A 21,177-nucleotide genomic window follows, 5' to 3' on the forward strand; every position below is an offset into this window, starting at 1 on the left:
TGGCTTACTGAACGTTCCCCACCATCGAGCACTGGACTCTACAGGCTATGGCTTACTGAGTGTTCCCCACAACTAAGCACTGCACTCTACAGGCTATGGCTTACTGAGCGTTCCCCACCATCGAGCACTGGACTCTACAGGCTATGGCTTACTGAGTGTTCCCCACAACTAAGCACTGCACTCTACAGGCTATGGCTTACTGAGCGTTCCCCACCATCAAGCACTGGACTCTACAGGCTATGGCTTACTGAGCGTTCCCCACCATCGAGCACTGCACTCTACATGCTATGGCTTACTGAGCGTTCCCCACCACTGAGCACTGCACTCTACAGGCTATGGCTTACTGATTGTTCCCCACCATCGAGCACTGGACTCTACAGGCTATGGCTTACTGAGCATTCCCCACCATCGAGCACTGGACTCTACAGGCTATGGCTTACTGAGCGTTCCCCACCATCGAGCACTGGACTCTACAGGCTATGGCTTACTGAGCGTTCCCCACCATCGAGCACTGGACTCTACAGGCTATGGCTTGCTGAGAGTTCTCCACCATCGAGCACTGGACTCTACAGGCTATGGCTTACTGAGCATTCCCGACCATCGAGCACTGGACTCTACAGGATATGGCTTACTGAGTGTTCCCCAACATCGAGCACTGGACTCTACAGGCTATGGCTTACTGAGCGTTCCCCACCATTGAGCACTGGACTCTACAGGCTATGGCTTACTGAGCGTTCCCCACCATCGAGCACTGGACTCTACAGGCTATGGCTTACTTCACTCTACATGCTGTGGCTCACTGAGCATTCCCCGCCATTGAGCACTGCACTCTAGTCTACATCCACTGCACCCTACACGCTAACGTCTCATTGCACTTTACATGCAAATACTTACTCAGTGTTCCCCACCACTGATCAGTCGTAGCCATCTACAGGCCAGCAGTAGTACCCTTCAAACCAGTTGCAACTCTCTACAAGCTAGCAGTAGTACTTCACAGACCAGTCACAGCTCTCTAAAGGCCAGCAGTAGTACTTCACAGACCTGTTGTAGCTCTCTGCAGGCCAGCAGGCGTACTCTGCAGAGCAGACTTAGCTCTCTACAGGCCAGCAGTAATACACTACAGCTCTGTCGCAGCTCTCTACAGGCCAGCAGTTGTACCCTACAAACCAGTCGCTGCTCCCTACATGCAAGTAGTGGTACACTACAGGCCAGTAGTAGTACCCCACAGACCAGTCACTGCTCCCTACAGGCCAGCCGCAGCTCTTTACAGGCCAACAGTCATTCCCTACAGACCAGTAGTGGCTCCCTATAGGCTAACAGTCGTACCCTAGAGACCAGTTGTGGCTCCCTACAGGCCAACAGTCGTACCCTACACACCAATCGCAGCTTACTACAGGCCAGCCGCAGCTCTCTACAGGCCAACAGTCGTACCCTACAGACCAGTCCTGGCTCACTAGACTAACAATCGTACCCTAGAGACCAGTTGTGGCTCCCTAGAGGCCAACAGTCGTACCCTACACACCAGTCGCAGCTTACTACAGACCAGCTGCAGCTCCCTACAAGCCAACAGTCGTACCCTACACACCAGACGCGGCTCCCTACAGACCAACAGTCGTACGCTACAGAGCCAGTCACAGCTCCCTACAGGCCAACCGTAGTATCCTACAGACCAGTCGGGGCTCCCTACACACCATCAGCAACTCTCTTTAGACCAGTAGTAGTGCCCATCACCAGACCAGTCGCAGCTCCCTACAGGCCAGAGTTGTACACTACAGACCAGTCTCGGTTCCCTACAGGCCAGCCACTGCTCTCTACAGGCCAGCAGTCGTACCCTACAGACCAGTCGCAGCCCTCTACAGGCCAACAGTCGTACCCTACAGACCAGTTGTGGCTCCTTACAGACCAGTCGCGGCTCACTACAGGCCAACAGTCATACCCTAGAGACCAGTTGCGGCTCCCTACAGGCCAACAGTTGTACCCTACACACGAGTCGCAGCTCCCTACAGATCAGTCGCAGCTCCCTACAGGCAGTCGTACCCTACACACCAGTCGCAGCTCCCTACAGACCAACAGTCGTACCCTGCAGAGCCAGTCACGGCTCCCTACAGGCCAACCGTAGCATCCTACAGAGTCGGGGCTCCCTACACACCATCAGCAGCTCTCTTTAGGCCAGTAATAGTGCCACACAGACCAGTCACGGCTCCCTACAGGTTAGCCACTGCTCTCTACAGGCCAGCAGTCGTACCCTACCCAGTCGCGGCTCCCTACAGGCCAGCCGTAGTTCTCTACACACTAGCAGCAGCTCCCTTTAGGCCTGTAGTAGTGCCTCACAGAGTCAGTCGCGGCTCCCTACAGGCCAGCAGTCGTACCCTACAGACCAGTTGCGGTTCCCTACGGGCCAGCCGCAGTCCCTGCACCAGCGCTTTGCATGCACAAACCCACGAGGGAGGCAGCGGGATGAGGACACCGGGTGAGCTGGGAGCCAGACCGCCCCGGAAGGAAACTCTCAAAGTATGCAACAATACCGAGTCTGTGCGGCTCCTGGACCCCGATGAAGGGACGCCGGGACTTCTCGGACCCGTGCCAGGCAGACGTTCACTGTAAAGCTCCTCTAAGCCTACAGGTGGCGCGGGGCCAGGGCGGTGCGTGCCGGGCACAGGGCCGAGCCCCGTCGGGAGGCACGACCCTGCTGGGCAGGCGCCCAACCCTGCACAGGCCTCGGAAACACAGGTTACAGAGAGAGCATGGCGGGTTACTGCACCTGCTGCAGCTAAGCACGTGCAACGTCGATATCACAGACGCCCTTCGCAGTAGGGCGGACTCGGCCTTAAGCCGAAATGAGATGGCCGCTGCCAGGGGTTTAAACCAACGAGTGACGTTGTAGCGCTTTGAAGGTGCATGCGTCCGGCGCTTTAGAGCTCCCAACATCCGAGGTTCGTGCTGTACTAGGTAACACAGAAGAAAGAAAGCACAAGCAGCAGTGCTGGGGTTGTAAATTCTACCCTTTTGCTTGACTAGAGACCAAGTAAAAAGACGCGGGGAGACTCTCTCTCCCGTGATGCATTGCTCCTTCAAGGACGGGCTTGTAAAGGGTCAGTGGGAGGGGGCCGGCGAGGAAACCCGACAAGATACAGAGATGAAATATATTTGCAAACAGACGAGCAGAAGGAGAAAGGCGGCATTTTTTAAAAGGTTGCGAGTAGCCCTCCCTTCGGAACTATAAAACATACAATAGACCAAGCTACTTCTTGGGGTCGAGCTTTCCCCTGAGGTGCACCCACCTGCCCACCGGACGTGAGTCGAGGCCAGGATGGAACCAAGAAGGGGTCTGCCTGGCCACTCCCTTCTCCATTACAGACAACACATCTCCAATTGAAATGGCCAGATCCTGCCGGATCTCAGCGCGGCCTTGGACACGGTGCTTGGCCTGAGGCATTAGGGTCGATTCCTGCCCCGAAAGCAGAGGAAAGAATCTTGGGGTCAAGCTGGACCCCAAACTAACGTTTGAAAGCCAAACTCGGAAGGTAGTGGGGAAAAGTTTCGAGACCCTCAAAGTCCTAAGGAAACTCCTTGATCTAATACCGATTACTGCCAGGAAGACTACTGTGCATGCCTCGGTGGCTCGGTCCCTCTCAGCTGGACTGTGGCAGGGGATGCAGCCATAGTCCATCTGGGACGGAGATCACCAAGCAAGCACAACAGTATCTGGGAGCATCAACAAAAGGACTAACCGAGCTTCCATCCATTCAAAATGCCTAGTTTGAGGTTTCGTAAAAGAGCAGCGGTTGAGATGGCCCTTGCAACCCTCCATTGGTTGCCCGTGGAGAAGAGAATTACGTTTAAGGCCATGTGCTACTCTCAGAGAATTCTGGGGACAAGCATTTGCAATGCAATAGGTCTCGCATTAGGAAACTTTGAGCTATTGGTATTGTAAATGACGAATTTTTTATTTATGTGTAGGTTTTGAAAATATCTACATTTTGTGAAGGCTGCTAGGATGATGCTAGCGTGCACTGGATGAATTTTCCCACAGGAAGAAGTTGCGAGGCTGCCACGAAGACTGAGAAGGAGGGTCACAGTCCTAGAACTGCCAGGGCAAGTCAACTCAGACACAAACTTAAACAGAGCTCTGGAAAAAGTTTCAGAGCTAGCTTCCATAAAAACACAAATTTTGCCACAAAGAGGCAGTGCTTACAGCCCTTAAGTCGACTGCAGGAGGAGGTCAGGTAAAAAGAGCATCTACACAACACAACACAACTTTAGCATCTCATGCTTCAGATCAGGAGTAAATCAGAGGGTCTTGGAGCCAAGAAGCCTGCAGGGCCACCTTCTTCACAACGATGAACTGATCGAAAGATTGAGGTCAAAAGTTACTCAAGTACTAGTGTAACACCTCTGGGTCAGAGGGGCCCGAAGAGGCCAGGGGTCCCTACAACAGTCCCTTGTAGAGCCCGCTCCCAGACTGCTCCATGGATGGAGCACTTTCTCATACCTGAAGAAAGGAGGACTAGAGGTTTTTTTTCAGTAGAAGCAGCTCAAAGGCTAGAAATAGATGATCTGTCCACAGGAGAAGAAATACCTTGGAGATGTTTGCTAAGCCGCTGGGTCACAAATAAGATTGACAGTATTTCCTGCCTCATGAGTGGGACGACAAGCCCCAGAGACAATCTACCTCTTCATCATGAGAGAACACCACTGAACGAATACTTTACTCACATGTGAAACCCGCAGACAATAGATTCAATAGCAAATATGATCAATTTGCTCGACATGTTATGAGAGGTAGCCAAGGAATGGCGAGGACCAGTGGGAACTATAAGAAAATCTACGCTGATGGAGTCTGAGGTGAGGCTTCAAACCACCAACACCTCCTCAAAAGTTATTTTAAAAGCCAATCTTAAATCAGATGAGATATATGGCCACGAGCTACCACCATCTCGTCTAAGGTTATTCAGAAGCTGAACTTAAGTCAGATCTGAGCTGAGGCTGGGAGTGACCAGCACCTCTTCTGGGGTTATTTCAAGGGTCAGCCTTAAGTCAGATGCGAGGTGAGTGCGCCGGCGACCAGCACCTAAGAAGTTAGGATATTTTTAGAGTCAACCTTAAGTGAGATCAGAGGTGAGGCTGCGAGTAACCTGCGCCTCTTCTAAGGTCATTTAAAGGGTCAACTGTAAATCAGATCCTAGGTGAGGCCACGAGCGGCCAGTACTTTTGAGGTATGGCCATGAGCAACCAACACCTCTTCCGAGATCATTTCAAGAGTCAACCTTTAGTCAGATCCGAGGTGTGGAAACTCACGCACTGCCATACATCTGAGGTGTAAACTCACACACTGCCACCGCTCTGAGGTGGAAACCCACACACTGCCACCGCTCTGAGGTGGAAACCCACACACTGCCACCGCTCTGAGGTGGCAATTCACACACTGCCACCGCTCTGAGGTGGAAACTCACACACTGCCATACATCTGAGGTGGGAACTCACACACTGCCACCGTTCTGAGGTGAAACCCACACACTGCCATACATCTGAGGTGGGAACTCACACCCTGCCACCGTTCTGAGGTGGAAACTCACACACTGCCACCGCACTGTGGTGGAAACTCACACACTGCCACAGCTCTGAGGTGGAAACTCACACACTGCCACCGCTCTGAGGTGGAAACTCACACACTGCCACAGCTCTGAGGTGGAAACCCACACACTGCCATACATCTGAGGTGGAAACTCACACACTGCCACCGCTCTGAGGTGGAAACTCACACACTGCCACAGCTCTGAGGTGGAAACTCACACACTGCCACCGCTCTGAGGTGGAAACACACACTGCCACAGCTCTGAGGTGGAAACCCACACACTGCCACCGCTCTGAAGTGGAAACACACACACCGCTCTGAGGTGGAAACTCACACACTGCCACCGCTCTGAGGTGGAAACTTACACACTGCCACCGCTCTGAGGTGGAAACCCACACACTGCCACAGCTCTGAGGTGAAATTCACACACTGCCACCGCTCTGAGGTGAAACCCACACACTGCCACCGCTCTGAGGTGGCAACTCACACACTGCCACCGCTCTGAGGTGGAAACTCACACACTGCCATACATCTGAGGTGGGAACTCACACACTGCTACCGTTCTGAGGTGGAAACTCACACTGCCACCGCTCTGTGGTGGAAACTCACACACTGCCACAGCTCTGATGTGGAAACTCACACACTGCCACCGCTCTGAGGTGAAACCCACACACTGCCACCGCTCTGAGGTGAAACCCACACACTGCTACCGATCTGAGGTGGAAACTAACACACTGCCACCGCTCTGAGGTGGAAACTCACACACTGCCACTGCTCTGAGGTGGCAACTCACACACTGCCACCGCTCTGAGGTGGAAACTCACACACTGCCATAGGTCTGAGGTGGAAACTCACACTGCCACCGCTCTGAGGTGGAAACTCACACACTGCCACCGCTCTGAGGTGAAACCCACACACTGCCACCGCTCTGAGGTGGAAACTAACACACTGCCACCGCTCTGAGGTGAAACCCACACACTGCCACCGCTCTGAGGTGGCAACTCACACACTGCCACAGCTCTGAGGTGGAAACTCACACACTGCCACCGCTCTGAGGTGAAACCCACACACTGCCACCGCTCTGAGGTGGAAACTCACACACTGCCACCGCTCTGAGGTGAAACCCACACACTGCCACCGCTCTGAGGTGGCAACTCACACACTGCCACCGCTCTGAGGTGGCAACTCACACACTGCCACCGCTCTGAGGTGGAAACTCACACAATGCCACCGCTCTGAGGTGAAACCCACACACTGCCACAGCTCTGAGGTGGAAACTCACACACTGCCACCGCTCTGAGGTGAAACCCACACACTGCCACCGCTCTGAGGTGAAACCCACACACTGCCACCGCTCTGAGGTGGCAACTCACACAAAGACCCAACCACCAGCACCAAGGACGCCTTCAAAAACGCCACCCGCATACACCACCAACTGATCCGGAATGCCAAGAAAGCCGCTCTCAAGGACCGACTAGATAACAACGCCCACAACAGCAAGGAATTATTCAACATCGTCAAGGAATTTACCAACTCCTCGGCCAACTCCAACGACATCACCCCCTCTCAAGCCCTCTGCGACTCCCTAGCCTCATTCTTCCACAACAAAATTGCAGACATCCACAACAGCTTCGACAACCGACCCGAAGACCAACCCACCCAACCCCCTGCAGGACCCCCACCCCCCTTGAACATTCTCAATGACTGGAAGCCAATCTCCACTGAGGACACCATCCGTCTGATGAACTCTATCCACTCAGGATCCCCCACAGACCCATGCCCTCACCAAATCTTTAACAAAGCAGACTCCATTATAGCACCGCACCTCCGAGACGTCATCAACTGCTCCCTCAACTCCGCAACCTTCCCGGAAAGCTGGAAACATGCCGAACTCAGCGCCCTCCTGAAGAAACCCACAGCTGACCCCACCGAACTCAAAAACTACCGCCCTATCTCACTCCTTCCATTCCCGGCCAAAGTCATCGAGACAGCGGTCAACAACCAGCTCGCCGCATTCCTCGAAACCAACAAATCCCTCGACTCCTCACAATCCGGCTTCCGAGCCAAGCACAGCACTGAAACCGCCCTCATCGCAGCAACAGACGACATTCGAACTCAACTGGACAATGGAGACACAGTCGCCCTCATCCTCCTCGACCTCTCCGCAGCCTTCGACACGGTCTGTCATAGCACCCTTTTACAACGCCTCAGAAACGTCGGAATCCAAGGAAAAGCACTGGAATGGATCACCTCGTTCCTCACCGGAAGAACCCAGAGAGTCCGCCTCCCACCATTCAAGTCAGAGGCCACTGAAGTCATCTGCGGCGTACCACAAGGATCTTCACTCAGCCCCACCCTCTTCAACGTATACATGAGCCCCCTCGCGGTCATCGCACGCCAACACAACCTCAATATCATCTCCTACGCCGACGACACTCAACTGATCCTATCACTCACCAGAGACCCTAACACTGCCAAAACCAACTTGCATGAAGGAATGAAAGAAGTAGCCGAATGGATGAAGCACAGCCGTCTGAAACTGAACTCAGACAAAACAGAAGTCCTCATCCTAGGCACCTCCCCCTCCGCCTGGGATGACTATTGGTGGCCAGAGGCCCTTGGAAAAGCACCTATCCCGACGGACCACGCACGGAACCTGGGCGTCATCCTGGATTCCTCACTCTCGATGAACAGACAAGTCAACGCCGTTTCTTCATCTTGCTTCAACATTCTTCGCATGCTCAAAAAAACATTTCGCTGGATCCCCACCGAAACTAGAAAAACAGTCACTCACGCTCTGGTCACGAGCCGACTGGACTAGGGAAACACCCTCTACGCCGGTACCACCGCAAAACTCCAGAAAAAACTCCAACGCATCCAGAACGCTTCAGCCAGGCTCATATTAGACATCCCACGTAAAGAACACATCTCTGGTCACCTGAAAAACCTCCACTGGCTCCCCGTCAATAAGAGGATTACTTTCCGGCTCCTAACCCACGCACACAAAGCACTCTACGAAATCGGACCCGAATGCCTCAACACACGACTGTCCTTCTACACCCCCTCCCGCCAACTACGATCCTCCAACCAAGCCCTTGCCACTGTACCTCGCATCAACAAAACCACCATGGGAGGTAGATCCTTCTCCTACCTGGCAGCTAAAACCTGGAACTCACTTCCCACTCACCTTCGCCTTACTCAGAACCACCTAGCATTCAGAAAGCAACTTAAAACGTGGATATTTGACAAGTAATTCCCCACCCTTCTTCAAGCGCCTTGAGACCCTCTGGGTATGTAGCGCGCTTTACAAATTTATTGACTTGACTTGACTTGAGTTGACTTGACTTGACTGCCACCGCTCTGAGGTGGAAACTCACACACTGCCACCGCTCTGAGGTGGAAACCCACACACTGCCACAGCTCTGAGGTGGAAACCCACACACTGCCACCGCTCTGAGGTGAAACCCACACACTGCCACCGCTCTGAGGTGGCAACTCACACACTGCCACCGCTCTGAGGTGGAAACTCACACACTGCCATACATCTGAGGTGGGAACTCACACACTGCCACCGTTCTGAGGTGGAAACTCACGCACTGCCACCGCACTGTGGTGGAAACTCACACACTGCCACAGCTCTGAGGTGGAAACTCACACACTGCCACCGCTCTGAGGTGGAAACTCAAACACTGCCACAGCTCTGAGGTGGAAACTCACACACTGCTACCGCTCTGAGGTGGAAACTCACACACTGCCACAGCTCGGAGGTGGAAACCCACACACTGCCACCGCTCTGAAGTGGAAACTCACACACCGCTCTGAGGTGGAAACTCACACACTGCCACCGCTCTGAGGTGGAAACTTACACACAAACCGCTCTGAGGTGGAAACTCACACACTGCCACAGCTCTGAGGTGAAACTCACACACTGCCACCGCGCTGAGGTGAAACCCACACACTGCCACCGCTCTGAGGTGGCAACTCACACGCTGCCACCGCTCTGAGGTGGAAACTCACACACTGCCATACATCTGAGGTGGGAACTCACACACTGCCACCGTTCTGAGGTGAAAACTCACACACTGCCACCGCTCTGTGGTGGAAACTCACACACTGCCACAGCTCTGAGGTGGAAACTCACACACTGCCACCGCTCTGAGGTGGAAACTCACACATACACACTGCCACCGCTCTGAGGTGAAACCCACACACTGCCACCGCTCTGAGGTGGAAACTCACACACTGCCACCGCTCTGAGGTGAAACCCACACACTGCCACCGCTCTGAGGTGGCAACTCACACACTGCCACCGCTCTGAGGTGGAGACTCACACACTGCCACCGCTCTGAGGTGGAAACTCACACACTGCCATCGCTCTGAGGTGGCAACTCACACACTGCCACCGCTCTGAGGTGGAAACTCACACATTGCCATAGGTCTGAGGTGGAAACTCACACACTGCCACCGCTCTGAGGTGGAAACTCACACACTGCCACCGCTCTGAGGTGAAACCCACACACTGCCACCGCTCTGAGGTGGAAACTCACACACTGCCACCGCTCTGAGGTGAAACCCACACACTGCCACCGCTCTGAGGTGACAACTCACACACTGCCACCGCTCTGAGGTGGAATCTCACACACTGCCACCACTCTGAGGTGAAACCTACACACTGCCACCGCTCTGAGGTGGAAACTCACACACTACCACCGCTCTGAGGTGGAAACTCACACACTGCCACCGCTCTGAGGTGGAAACTCACACACTGCCACCGCTCTGAGGTGAAACCCACACACTGCCACCGCTCTGAGGTGGCAACTCACACACTGCCACCGCTCTGAGGTGGAAACTCACACACTGCCACCGCTCTGAGGTGGCAACTCACACACTGCCATCGCTCTGAGGTGGAAACTCACACACTGCCATAGGTCTGAGGTGGAAGCTCACACACTGCCACCGCTCTGAGGTGGAAACTCACACACTGCCACCGCTCTGAGGTGAAACCCACACACTGCCACCGCTCTGAGGTGGAAACTCACACACTGCCACCGCTCTGAGGTGAAACCCACAAACTGCCACCGCTCTGAGGTGGCAACTCACACACTGCCACAGCTCTGAGGTGGAAACTCACACACCGCCACCGCTCTGAGGTGAAACCCACACACTGCCACCGCTCTGAGGTGGAAACCCACACACTGCCACTGCTCTGAGGTGAAACCCACACACTGCCACCGCTCTGAGGTGGAAACTCACACACTGCCACCGCTCTGAGGTGAAACCCACACACTGCCACTGCTCTGAGGTGGAAACTCACACACTGCCACCGCTCTGAGGTGAAACCCACACACTGCCACCGCTCTGAGGTGGCAACTCACACACTGCCACCGCTCTGAGGTGGCAACTCACACACTGCCACCGCTCTGAGGTGGAAACTCACACACTGCCACAGCTCTGAGGTGGAAACTCACACACTGCCACAGCTCTGAGGTGGAAACCCACACACTGCCACCGATCTGAAGTGGAAACTCACACACTGCCACAGCTCTGAGGTGGAAGCTCACACACTGCCACCGCTCTGAGGTGGAAACTCACACACTGCCATAGGTCTGAGGTGGAAACTCACACACTGCCACCGCTCTGAGGTGGAAACTCACACACTGCCACCGCTCTGAGGTGGAAACTCACACACTGCCACCGCTCTGAGGTGGAAACTCACACACTGCCGCAGCTCTGAGGTGGAAACTCACACACTGCCACAGCTCTGAGGTGGAAACCCACACACTGCCACCGCTCTGAGGTGGCAACTCACACACTGCCACCGCTCGGAGGTGGAAACTCACACACTGCCACAGCTCTGAGGTGGAAACTCACACACTGTCACAGCTCTGAGGTGGAAACTCACACACTGCCACCGCTCTGAGGTGGAAACTCACATACTGCCACAGCTCTGAGGTGGAAATTCACACACTGCCACAGCTCTGAGGTGGAAACTCACACACTGCCACAGCTCCGAGGTGGAAACTCACACACTGCCACAGCTCTGAGGTGGAAACTCACACACTGCCACCGCTCTGAGGTGGAAACTCACACACTGCCATAGGTCTGAGGTGGAAACTCACACACTGCCACCGCTCTGAGGTGGAAACTCACACACTGCCACACCTCTGAGGTGGAAACTCACACACTGCCACCGCTCTGAGGTGGAAACTCACACACTGCCACAGCTCTGAGGTGGAAACTCACACACTGCCACAGCTCTGAGGTGGAAACCCACACACTGCCACCGCTCTGAGGTGAAAACTCACACACTGCCACAGCTCTGAGGTGGAAACTCACACACTGCCACCGCTCTGAGGTGAAAACTCACACACTGCCATAGGTCTGAGGTGGAAACTCACACACTGCCACAGCTCTGAGGTGGAAACCCACACACTGCCACCGCTCTGAGGTGGAAACTCACACACTGCCACAGCTCTGAGGTGGAAACTCACACACTGCCACCGCTCTGAGGTGGAAACTCACACACTGCCATTGGTCTGAGGTGGAAACTCACACACTGCCACCGCTCTGAGGTGGAAACTCACACACTGCCACCTCTCTGAGGTGGAAACTCACACACTGCCACCGCTCTGAGGTGGAAACTCACACACTGCCACAGCTCTGAGGTGGAAACTCACACACTGCCACCTCTCTGAGGTGGAAACTCACACACTGCCACCGCTCGGAGGTGGAAACTCACACACTGCCACAGCTCTGAGGTGGAAACTCACACACTGTCACAGCTCTGAGGTGGAAACTCACACACTGCCACCGCTCTGAGGTGGAAACTCACACACTGCCACAGCTCTGAGGTGGAAACTCACACACTGCCACAGCTCTGAGGTGGAAACCCACACACTGCCACCGCTCTGAGGTGAAAACTCACACACTGCCACAGCTCTGAGGTGGAAACTCACACACTGCCACCGCTCTGAGGTGAAAACTCACACACTGCCATAGGTCTGAGGTGGAAACTCACACACTGCCACGGCTGTGAGGTGGAAACCCACACACTGCCACCGCTCTGAGGTGGAAACTCACACACTGCCACAGCTCTGAGGTGGAAACTCACACACTGCCATTGGTCTGAGGTGGAAACTCACACACTGCCACCGCTCTGAGGTGGAAACTCACACACTGCCACCTCTCTGAGGTGGAAACTCACACACTGCCAACTCTCTGAGGTGGAAACTCACACACTGCCACAGCTCTGAGGTGGAAACCCACACACTGCCACCGCTATGAGGTGGAAACTCACACACTGCCACAGCTCTGAGGTGGAAACTCACACACTGCCACAGCTCTGAGGTGGAAACTCACACACTGCCACCGCTCTGAGGTGAAACCCACACACTGCCACCGCTCTGAGGTGGAAACTCACACACTGCCACCGCTCTGAGGTGAAATCCACACACTGCCACCGCTCTGAGGTGGCAACTCACACACTGCCACCGCTCTGGGGTGGCAACTCACACACTGCCACCGCTCTGAGGTGGAAACTCACACACTGCCACAGCTCTGAGGTGGAAACTCACACACTGCCACAGCTCTGAGGTGGAAACCCACACACTGCCACCGCTCTGAGGTGGAAACTCACACACTGCCACAGCTCTGAGGTGGAAACTCACACACTGCCACCGCTCTGAGGTGGAAACTCACACACTGCCATAGGTCTGAGGTGGAAACTCACACACTGCCACCGCTCTGAGGTGGAAGCTCACACACTGCCACCGCTCTGAGGTGGAAACTCACACAGTGCCATAGCTCTGAGGTGGAAACTCACACACTGCCACAGCTCTGAGGTGGAAACTCACACACTGCCACCGCTCTGAGGTGGAAACTCACATACTGCCACAGATCTGAGGTGGAAATTCACACACTGCCACCGCTCTGAGGTGGAAACTCACACACTGCCATAGGTCTGAGGTGAAAACTCACACACTGCCACAGGTCTGAGGTGGAAACCCACACACTGCCATAGGTCTGAGGTGGAAACTCACACACTGCCACAGCTCTGAGGTGGAAACTCACACACTGCCACAGCTCTGAGGTGGAAACCCACACACTGCCACCGCTCTGAGGTGGAAACTCACACACTGCCACAGCTCTGAGGTGGAAACTCACACACTGCCACCGCTCTGAGGTGGAAACTCACACACTGCCACCGCTCTGAGGTGGCAACTCACACACTGCCACAGCTCTGAGGTGGAAACTCACACACTGCCACAGCTCTGAGGTGGAAACCCACACACTGCCACCGCTCTGAGGTGGAAACTCACACACTGCCACAGCTCTGAGGTGGAAACTCACACACTGCCACCGCTCTGAGGTGGAAACTCACACACTGCCACAGCTCTGAGGTGGAAACTCACACACTGCCACAGCTCTGAGGTGGAAACTCACACACTGCCACCGCTCTGAGGTGGAAACTCACACACTGCCACAGCTCTGAGGTGGAAACCCACACACTGCCACCGCTCTGAAGTGGAAACTCACACACCGCTCTGAGGTGGAAACTCACACACTGCCACCGCTCTGAGGTGGAAACTCACACACTGCCACCGCTCTGAGGTGGAAACCCACACACTGCCACCGCTCTGAGGTGGAAACTCACACACTGCCACAGCTCTGAGGTGGAAACTCACACACTGCCACCGCTCTGAGGTGGAAACTCACACACTGCCACAGCTCTGAGGTGGAAACTCACACACTGCCACTGCTCTGAGGTGGAAACTCACACACTGCCACAGCTCTGAGGTGGAAACTCACACACTGCCACAGCTCTGAGGTGGAAACTCACACACTGCCACCGCTCTGAGGTGGAAACTCACACAATGCCACAGCTCTGAGGTGGAAACCCACACACTGCCACCACTCTGAAGTGGAAACTCACACACCGCTCTGAGGTGGAAACTCACACACTGCCACCGCTCTGAGGTGGAAACTCACACACTGCCACCGCTCTGAGGTGGAAACCCACACACTGCCACCGCTCTGAGGTGGAAACTCACACACTGCCACCGCTCTGAGGTGGAAAACGACACACTGCCACCGCTCTGAGGTGGAAACCCACACACTGCCACCGCTCTGAGGTGGAAACTCACACACTGCCACAGCTCTGAGGTGGAAACTCACACACTGCCACCGCTCTGAGTTGGAAACTCACACACTGCCACTGCGCTGAGGTGGAAATTCACACACTGCCATAGGTCTGAGGTGTAAACTCACACACTGCCACAGCTCTGAGGTGGAAACTCACACACTGCCACAGCTCTGAGGTGGAAACTCACACACTGCCACCGCTCTGAGGTGGAAACCCACACACTGCCACAGCTCTGAGGTGGAAACTCACACACTGCCATAGGTCTGAGGTGGAAACTCACACACTGCCACAGCTCTGAGGTGGAAACTCACACACTGCCACAGCTCTGAGGTGGAAACCCACACACTGCCATAGGTCTTGTGTAAAAGCCGACATACCGCCCTAGTTGTGGAGTGAAAACCAGCTCAGTGCCACAGATCTTATAAGGAAGACTACACAACAGCATGGTACTAGGGTGTGGAAACCCACACACTGCTGTAGTTCTGGTATGTAAACACACATGGCCATAGATCTGTCTTGGAAAACCACACACTGCTACAGATATGGTGTGGAAATCCACACACACTCCCATTTCTAAGGTGGAAACCCACACTCTGCCAAACATCTGGTGTGGAAACCCACAAACTCCCATTGCTCTGGTGTGGGAACCCACACACTGCCATAGTTCTGGTGTGGAAACCCACACACTGCCATAGTTCTGGTGTAAAAACCCACACACTGCCATAGTTCTGGTGTAAAAACCCACACACTGCCATAGTTCTGGTGTGGAAACCCACACACTGCCATAGTTCTGGTGTGGAAACCCACACACTGCCATAGTTCTGGTGTAAAAACCCACACACTGCCATAGTTCTGGTGTAAAAACCCACACACTGCCATAGTTCTGGTGTAAAAACCCACACACTGCCATAGTTCTGGTGTAAAAACCCACACACTGCCATAGTTCTGGTGTGGAAACCCACACACTGCCATAGTTCTGGTGTGGAAACCCACACACTGCCATAGTTCTGGTGTAAAAACCCACACACTGCCATAGTTCTGGTGTGGAAACCCACACACTGCCATAGTTCTGGTGTGGAAACCCACACACTGCCATAGTTCTGGTGTAAAAACCCACACACTGCCATAGTTCTGGTGTGGAAACCCACACACTGCCATAGTTCTGGTGTAAAAACCCACACACTGCCATAGTTCTGGTGTAAAAACCCACACACTGCCATAGTTCTGGTGTGGAAACCCACACACTGCCATAGTTCTGGTGTGGAAACCCACACACTGCCATAGTTCTGGTGTAAAAACCCACACACTCCCACACACTGCCATAGTTCTGGTGTAAAAACCCACACACTGCCATAGTTCTGGTGTAAAAACCCACACACTGCCATAGTTCTGGTGTGGAAACCCACACACTGCCATAGTTCTGGTGTGGAAACCCACACACTGCCATAGTTCTGGTGTAAAAACCCACACACTGCCATAGTTCTGGTGTGGAAACCCACACACTGCCATAGTTCTGGTGTAAAAACCCACACACTGCCATAGTTCTGGTGTGGAAACCCACACACTGCCATAGTTCTGGTGTAAAAACCCACACACTGCCATAGTTCTGGTGTGGAAAACCACACACTGCCATAGTTCTGGTGTAAAAACCCACACACTGCCATGGTTCTGGTGTAAAAACCCACACACTGCCATAGTTCTGGTGTGGAAACCCACACACTGCCATAGTTCTGGTGTGGAAACCCACACACTGCCATAGTTCTGGTGTAAAAACCCACACACTGCCATAGTTCTGGTGTGGAAACCCACACACTGCCATAGTTCTGGTGTAAAAACCCACACACTGCCATAGTTCTGGTGTGGAAACCCACACACTGCCATAGTTCTGGTGTGGAAACCCACACACTGCCATAGTTCTGGTGTGGAAACCCACACACTGCCATAGTTCTGGTGTGGAAACCCACACACTGCCATAGTTCTGGTGTAAAAACCCACACACTGCCATAGTTCTGGTGTGGAAAACCACACACTGCCATAGTTCTGGTGTAAAAACCCACACACTGCCATAGTTCTGGTGTAAAAACCCACACACTGCCATAGTTCTGGTGTGGAAACCCACACACTGCCATAGTTCTGGTGTGGAAACCCACACACTGCCATAGTTCTGGTGTGGAAACCCACACACTGCCATAGTTCTGGTGTAAAAACCCACACACTGCCATAGTTCTGGTGTGGAAACCCACACACTGCCATAGTTCTGGTGTAAAAACCCACACACTGCCATAGTTCTGGTGTGGAAACCCACACACTGCCATAGTTCTGGTGTAAAAACCCACACACTGCCAAGTTCTGGTGTGGAAACCCACACACTGCCATAGTTCTGGTGTAAAACCCCACACACTGCCATAGTTCTGGTGTGGAAACCCACACACTGCCATAGTTCTGGTGTAAAAACCCACACACGGCCATAGATCTGTATTGGAAAACCACACACTGCTACAGATATGGTGTGGAAACCCACACACTCTTCCATTTCTAAGGTGGAAACCCACACACTGTCCCTGATCTGGCGTGAAAACCTACACTCTGCCAAAGATCTGGTGTGAAAACCCACACACTGTCCCATTTGTATGGTAGAAACCCACTCACTGTCCCTGATCTGGCGTGAAAATCCACACACGACCAAAGATCTGGTGTGAAAACCCACACTCTGCCGAAGATCTGGTGTGAAAACCCACACACTGTCCTAGTTGTGGCGTGGACACCAGCTCACAGCCACAGATCTGGTCTAAAAACCCAACACTGTCATAGATCTGGTGTGAATACCCACACTCTGCCATCAATTCTGGTCCTGCAACCCACACGCTGGCACGATTTCCGGTGTGAAAACTCCACAGCCATAGTTCTAGGGTGTCCTCTGCATCTGACCCACATGGAGGGGGTGAGAGGTCATGGGGGGGGGGGGGGCTTTCCAGTGGCGCACACACGCTGACGTGTTTATGAGGTAGAGTTTCATTCCCCCTGGCCCATGATGACTGGTCAACGGGCACATCTCTGACAGCCCCATGATTCTGGTGTAAAACCCCACACACTGCCATAGTTCTGGTGTGGAAACCCACACACTGCCATAGTTCTGGTGTAAAAACCCACACACGGCCATAGATCTGTATTGGAAAACCACACACTGCTACAGATATGGTGTGGAAACCCACACACTCTTCCATTTCTAAGGTGGAAACCCACACACTGTCCCTGATCTGGCGTGAAAACCTACACTCTGCCAAAGATCTGGTGTGAAAACCCACACACTGTCCCATTTGTATGGTAGAAACCCACTCACTGTCCCTGATCTGGCGTGAAAATCCACACACGACCAAAGATCTGGTGTGAAAACCCACACTCTGCCGAAGATCTGGTGTGAAAACCCACACACTGTCCTAGTTGTGGCGTGGACACCAGCTCACAGCCACAGATCTGGTCTAAAAACCCAACACTGTCATAGATCTGGTGTGAATACCCACACTCTGCCATCAATTCTGGTCCTGCAACCCACACGCTGGCACGATTTCCGGTGTGAAAACTCCACAGCCATAGTTCTAGGGTGTCCTCTGCATCTGACCCACATGGAGGGGGTGAGAGGTCATGGGGGGGGGGGGGGGGGGGCTTTCCAGTGGCGCACACACGCTGACGTGTTTATGAGGTAGAGTTTCATTCCCCCTGGCCCATGATGACTGGTCAACGGGCACATCTCTGACAGCCCCATGAAGGAGCCGCTCCCACGGGACCGGTCTCAGGGAATGATCCATGGCTCAGGGCAGGGAGTCGGACTCTCTCTCCTCTCCAGGGGGCTCATTCTCAAAGACATCAAGTTCAATGAAAACCCCGTTCCAATGCATAATTCATGAAGAGCCAGAAACATATCAAAGCATTCATTTGCATTCTTTTCCTTCCAAACAAAAGTGCAAATTATTGCCATAAGTATCTGTCAAACTGAATCAAAACAAACGCAAAGCATGCAGAGCAGACAGTGGCGAGCAAGAAAAGAGGAGGCGGGTCTGAGCAGAGGCAGCTGGCTTGGGATCAGTGCTCTCTCAGCACTGAGAGGGGGCGGGGCTTCAGTGCAGAGGCAGGTCTCAGTGGATGTGTGCTCTCCTGGCAGTGAGATGGGGCTTCAGTGAGATCAGAGCTTTAAGTGGGATGAAACACCTGGGAAGGGGGGGGGGTCTCTCAGGGGGGCGTGGCCGATGTAATTAAGGGCGTGGCTTTAAAACACTTAGGCTAAAAATCTGTGTTTAGCACAGTGTGCCGTCCGACTTGCATTTTGCTGTTTGAGTCATTGCATCCAGATATGTGATACAACAAGTAGCCTCATACCTACAAGTCAGGCCTATTGGCTTTGCCAATGGTTATTAGTTGCATAAAATAAATAAGCTGCAACTATGGTTTGTTACATGTAATATTGAAAAAGCTTCAACTTAAAGCCCTGGTGACACTACCACAATTTTGCTGCTCGTGAGATTCAAAAAGAGAAGGGAAATTCAGAAAGAAAATGACTCTCTAAAGGATCTTCCCCTACAACGCGCTCACCTGGCATGACGTCAAGCCGTAACTTATCCACTGGTGAGAAGTGAGCAGTGTGGGCAGCGCATAGCGATGTGGCTACTGTCCCTGCAGTCCGGAAAAAAATGGCCAGGGCACAAAACAGAGCCCGATAGAGACCCGCTTCGAGGCCCCTTTTAAAAAACTGCTGGTGCTCAGCACTGGTGAGACCCGGCCCACTTAAAGCCCTGAGTGAGATGGAGCCAGTGCAGAGACAAGTGTGCCAGGATTGGTGCCCACCTGCAATGAGATGGAGATTCAGTGAGCCTGGGGCAGTGCGACACCTTATGAGATGTGTGCTCTCCTGGCAGTGAGAAGGAGGCATCAGTGTACTGGCGATTCAGTGAGCCAGGGGCAGTGCGACACCTTATGAGATGTGTGCTCTCCTGGCAGTGAGAAGGAGGCCTCAGTGTACTGGCGATTCAGTGAGCCTGGGGCAGTGCGACACCTTATGAGATGTGTGCTCTCCTGGCAGTGAGAAGGAGGCCTCAGTGCACTGGAGATTCAGTGAGCCTGGGGCAGTGCAGACATCTCATGAGATGTGTGCTTTCCTGGCAGTGAGATGGAGGCCTCAGTGACCTGGAGTTTCAGTGAGCCAGGGGCAGTGCAGACACCTTATGAGATGTGTGCTCTCCTGGCAGTGAGAAGGAGGCCTCAGTGACCTGGAGTTTCAGTGAGCCTGGAGAGGCCTCAGTGACCTGGAGTTTCAGTGAGCCTGGGACAGTGCAGACACCTTATGAGATGTGTGCTCTCCTGGCAGTGAGAAGGAGGCCTCAGTGACCTGGAGTTTCAGTGAGCCTGGGGCAGTGCAGACACCTTATGAAATGTGTGCTCTCCTGGCAGTGAGATGGAGGCCTCAGTGACCTGGAGTTTCAGTGAGCCTGGGGCAGTGCAGACACCTTATGAGATGTGTGCTCTCCTGGCAGTGAGATGGAGGCCTCAGTGACCTGGAGTTTCAGTGAGCCAGGGGCAGTGCGACACCTTATGAGATGTGTGCTCTCCTGGCAGTGAGAAGGAGGCCTCAGTGTACTGGCGATTCAGTGAGCCAGGGGCAGTGCGACACCTTATGAGATGTGTGCTCTCCTGGCAGTGAGAAGGAGGCCTCAGTGACCTGGAGTTTCAGTGAGCCTGGGGCAGTGCAGACACCTCATGAGATGTGTGCTCTCCTGGCAGTGAGATGGAGGCATCAGTGACCTAGAGTTTCAGTGAGCCTGGGGCAGTGCAGACACCTCATGAGATGTGTGCTCTCCTGACAGTGAGATGGAGGCCTCAGTGACCTGGAATTTCAGTGAGTCTGGGGCAGTGCACACACCTTTTGAGACGTGTGCTCTCCTGGCAGTGAGATGGAGGCCTCAGTGACCTGGAGTTTCAGTGAGCCTGGGGCAGTGCAGACACCGTATGAGATGTGTGCTCTCCTGGCAGTGAGATGGAGGCCTCAGTGACCTGGAGTTTCAGTGAGCCTGGGGCAGTGCAGACACCTTATGAGATGTGTGCTCTCCTGGCAGTGAAATGGAGGCCTCAGTGACCTGGAGTTTCAGTGAGCCTGGGGCAGTGCAGACCCCTTATGAGACGTGTACTCTCCTGGCAGTGAGATGGAGGCCTCGGTGACCTGGATTTTCAGTGAGCCTGGGGCAGTGCAGACACCTCATGAGATGTGTGCTCTCCTGGCAGTGAGATGGAGCCTCAGTGACCTGGAGTTTCAGTGAGCCTGGGGCAGTGCAGAACACCTCATGAGATGTGTGCTCTCCTGGCAGTGAGATGGAGGCCTCAGTGACCTGCAGTTTCAGTGAGCCTGGGGCAGTGCAGACACTTCATGAGATGTGTGCTCTCCTGGCAGTGAGATGGAGGCCTCAGTGACCTG

The 21,177-nt window shown here is 53.8% G+C and overlaps 1 protein-coding gene across 1 annotated transcript in view; it reads right to left on the bottom strand.

The window, feature by feature from the left end:
* Positions 1-21,177, bottom strand: part of ST3GAL3 (ST3 beta-galactoside alpha-2,3-sialyltransferase 3) — a 732,784-nt gene that overhangs the window by 340,223 nt on the left and 371,384 nt on the right. Inside the window, exon 6 of the mRNA XM_086953194.1 lies at positions 3,978-3,992. Within this exon, the coding sequence (XP_086809320.1) occupies positions 3,978-3,992 (15 nt within the window). The remainder of the gene's footprint in view (positions 1-3,977; positions 3,993-21,177) is intronic.

Source organism: Lissotriton vulgaris, chromosome 1_2 (genome assembly GCF_964263255.1).
Source record: "Lissotriton vulgaris chromosome 1_2, aLisVul1.2, whole genome shotgun sequence".
Taxonomy (NCBI): domain Eukaryota; kingdom Metazoa; phylum Chordata; class Amphibia; order Caudata; family Salamandridae; genus Lissotriton; species Lissotriton vulgaris.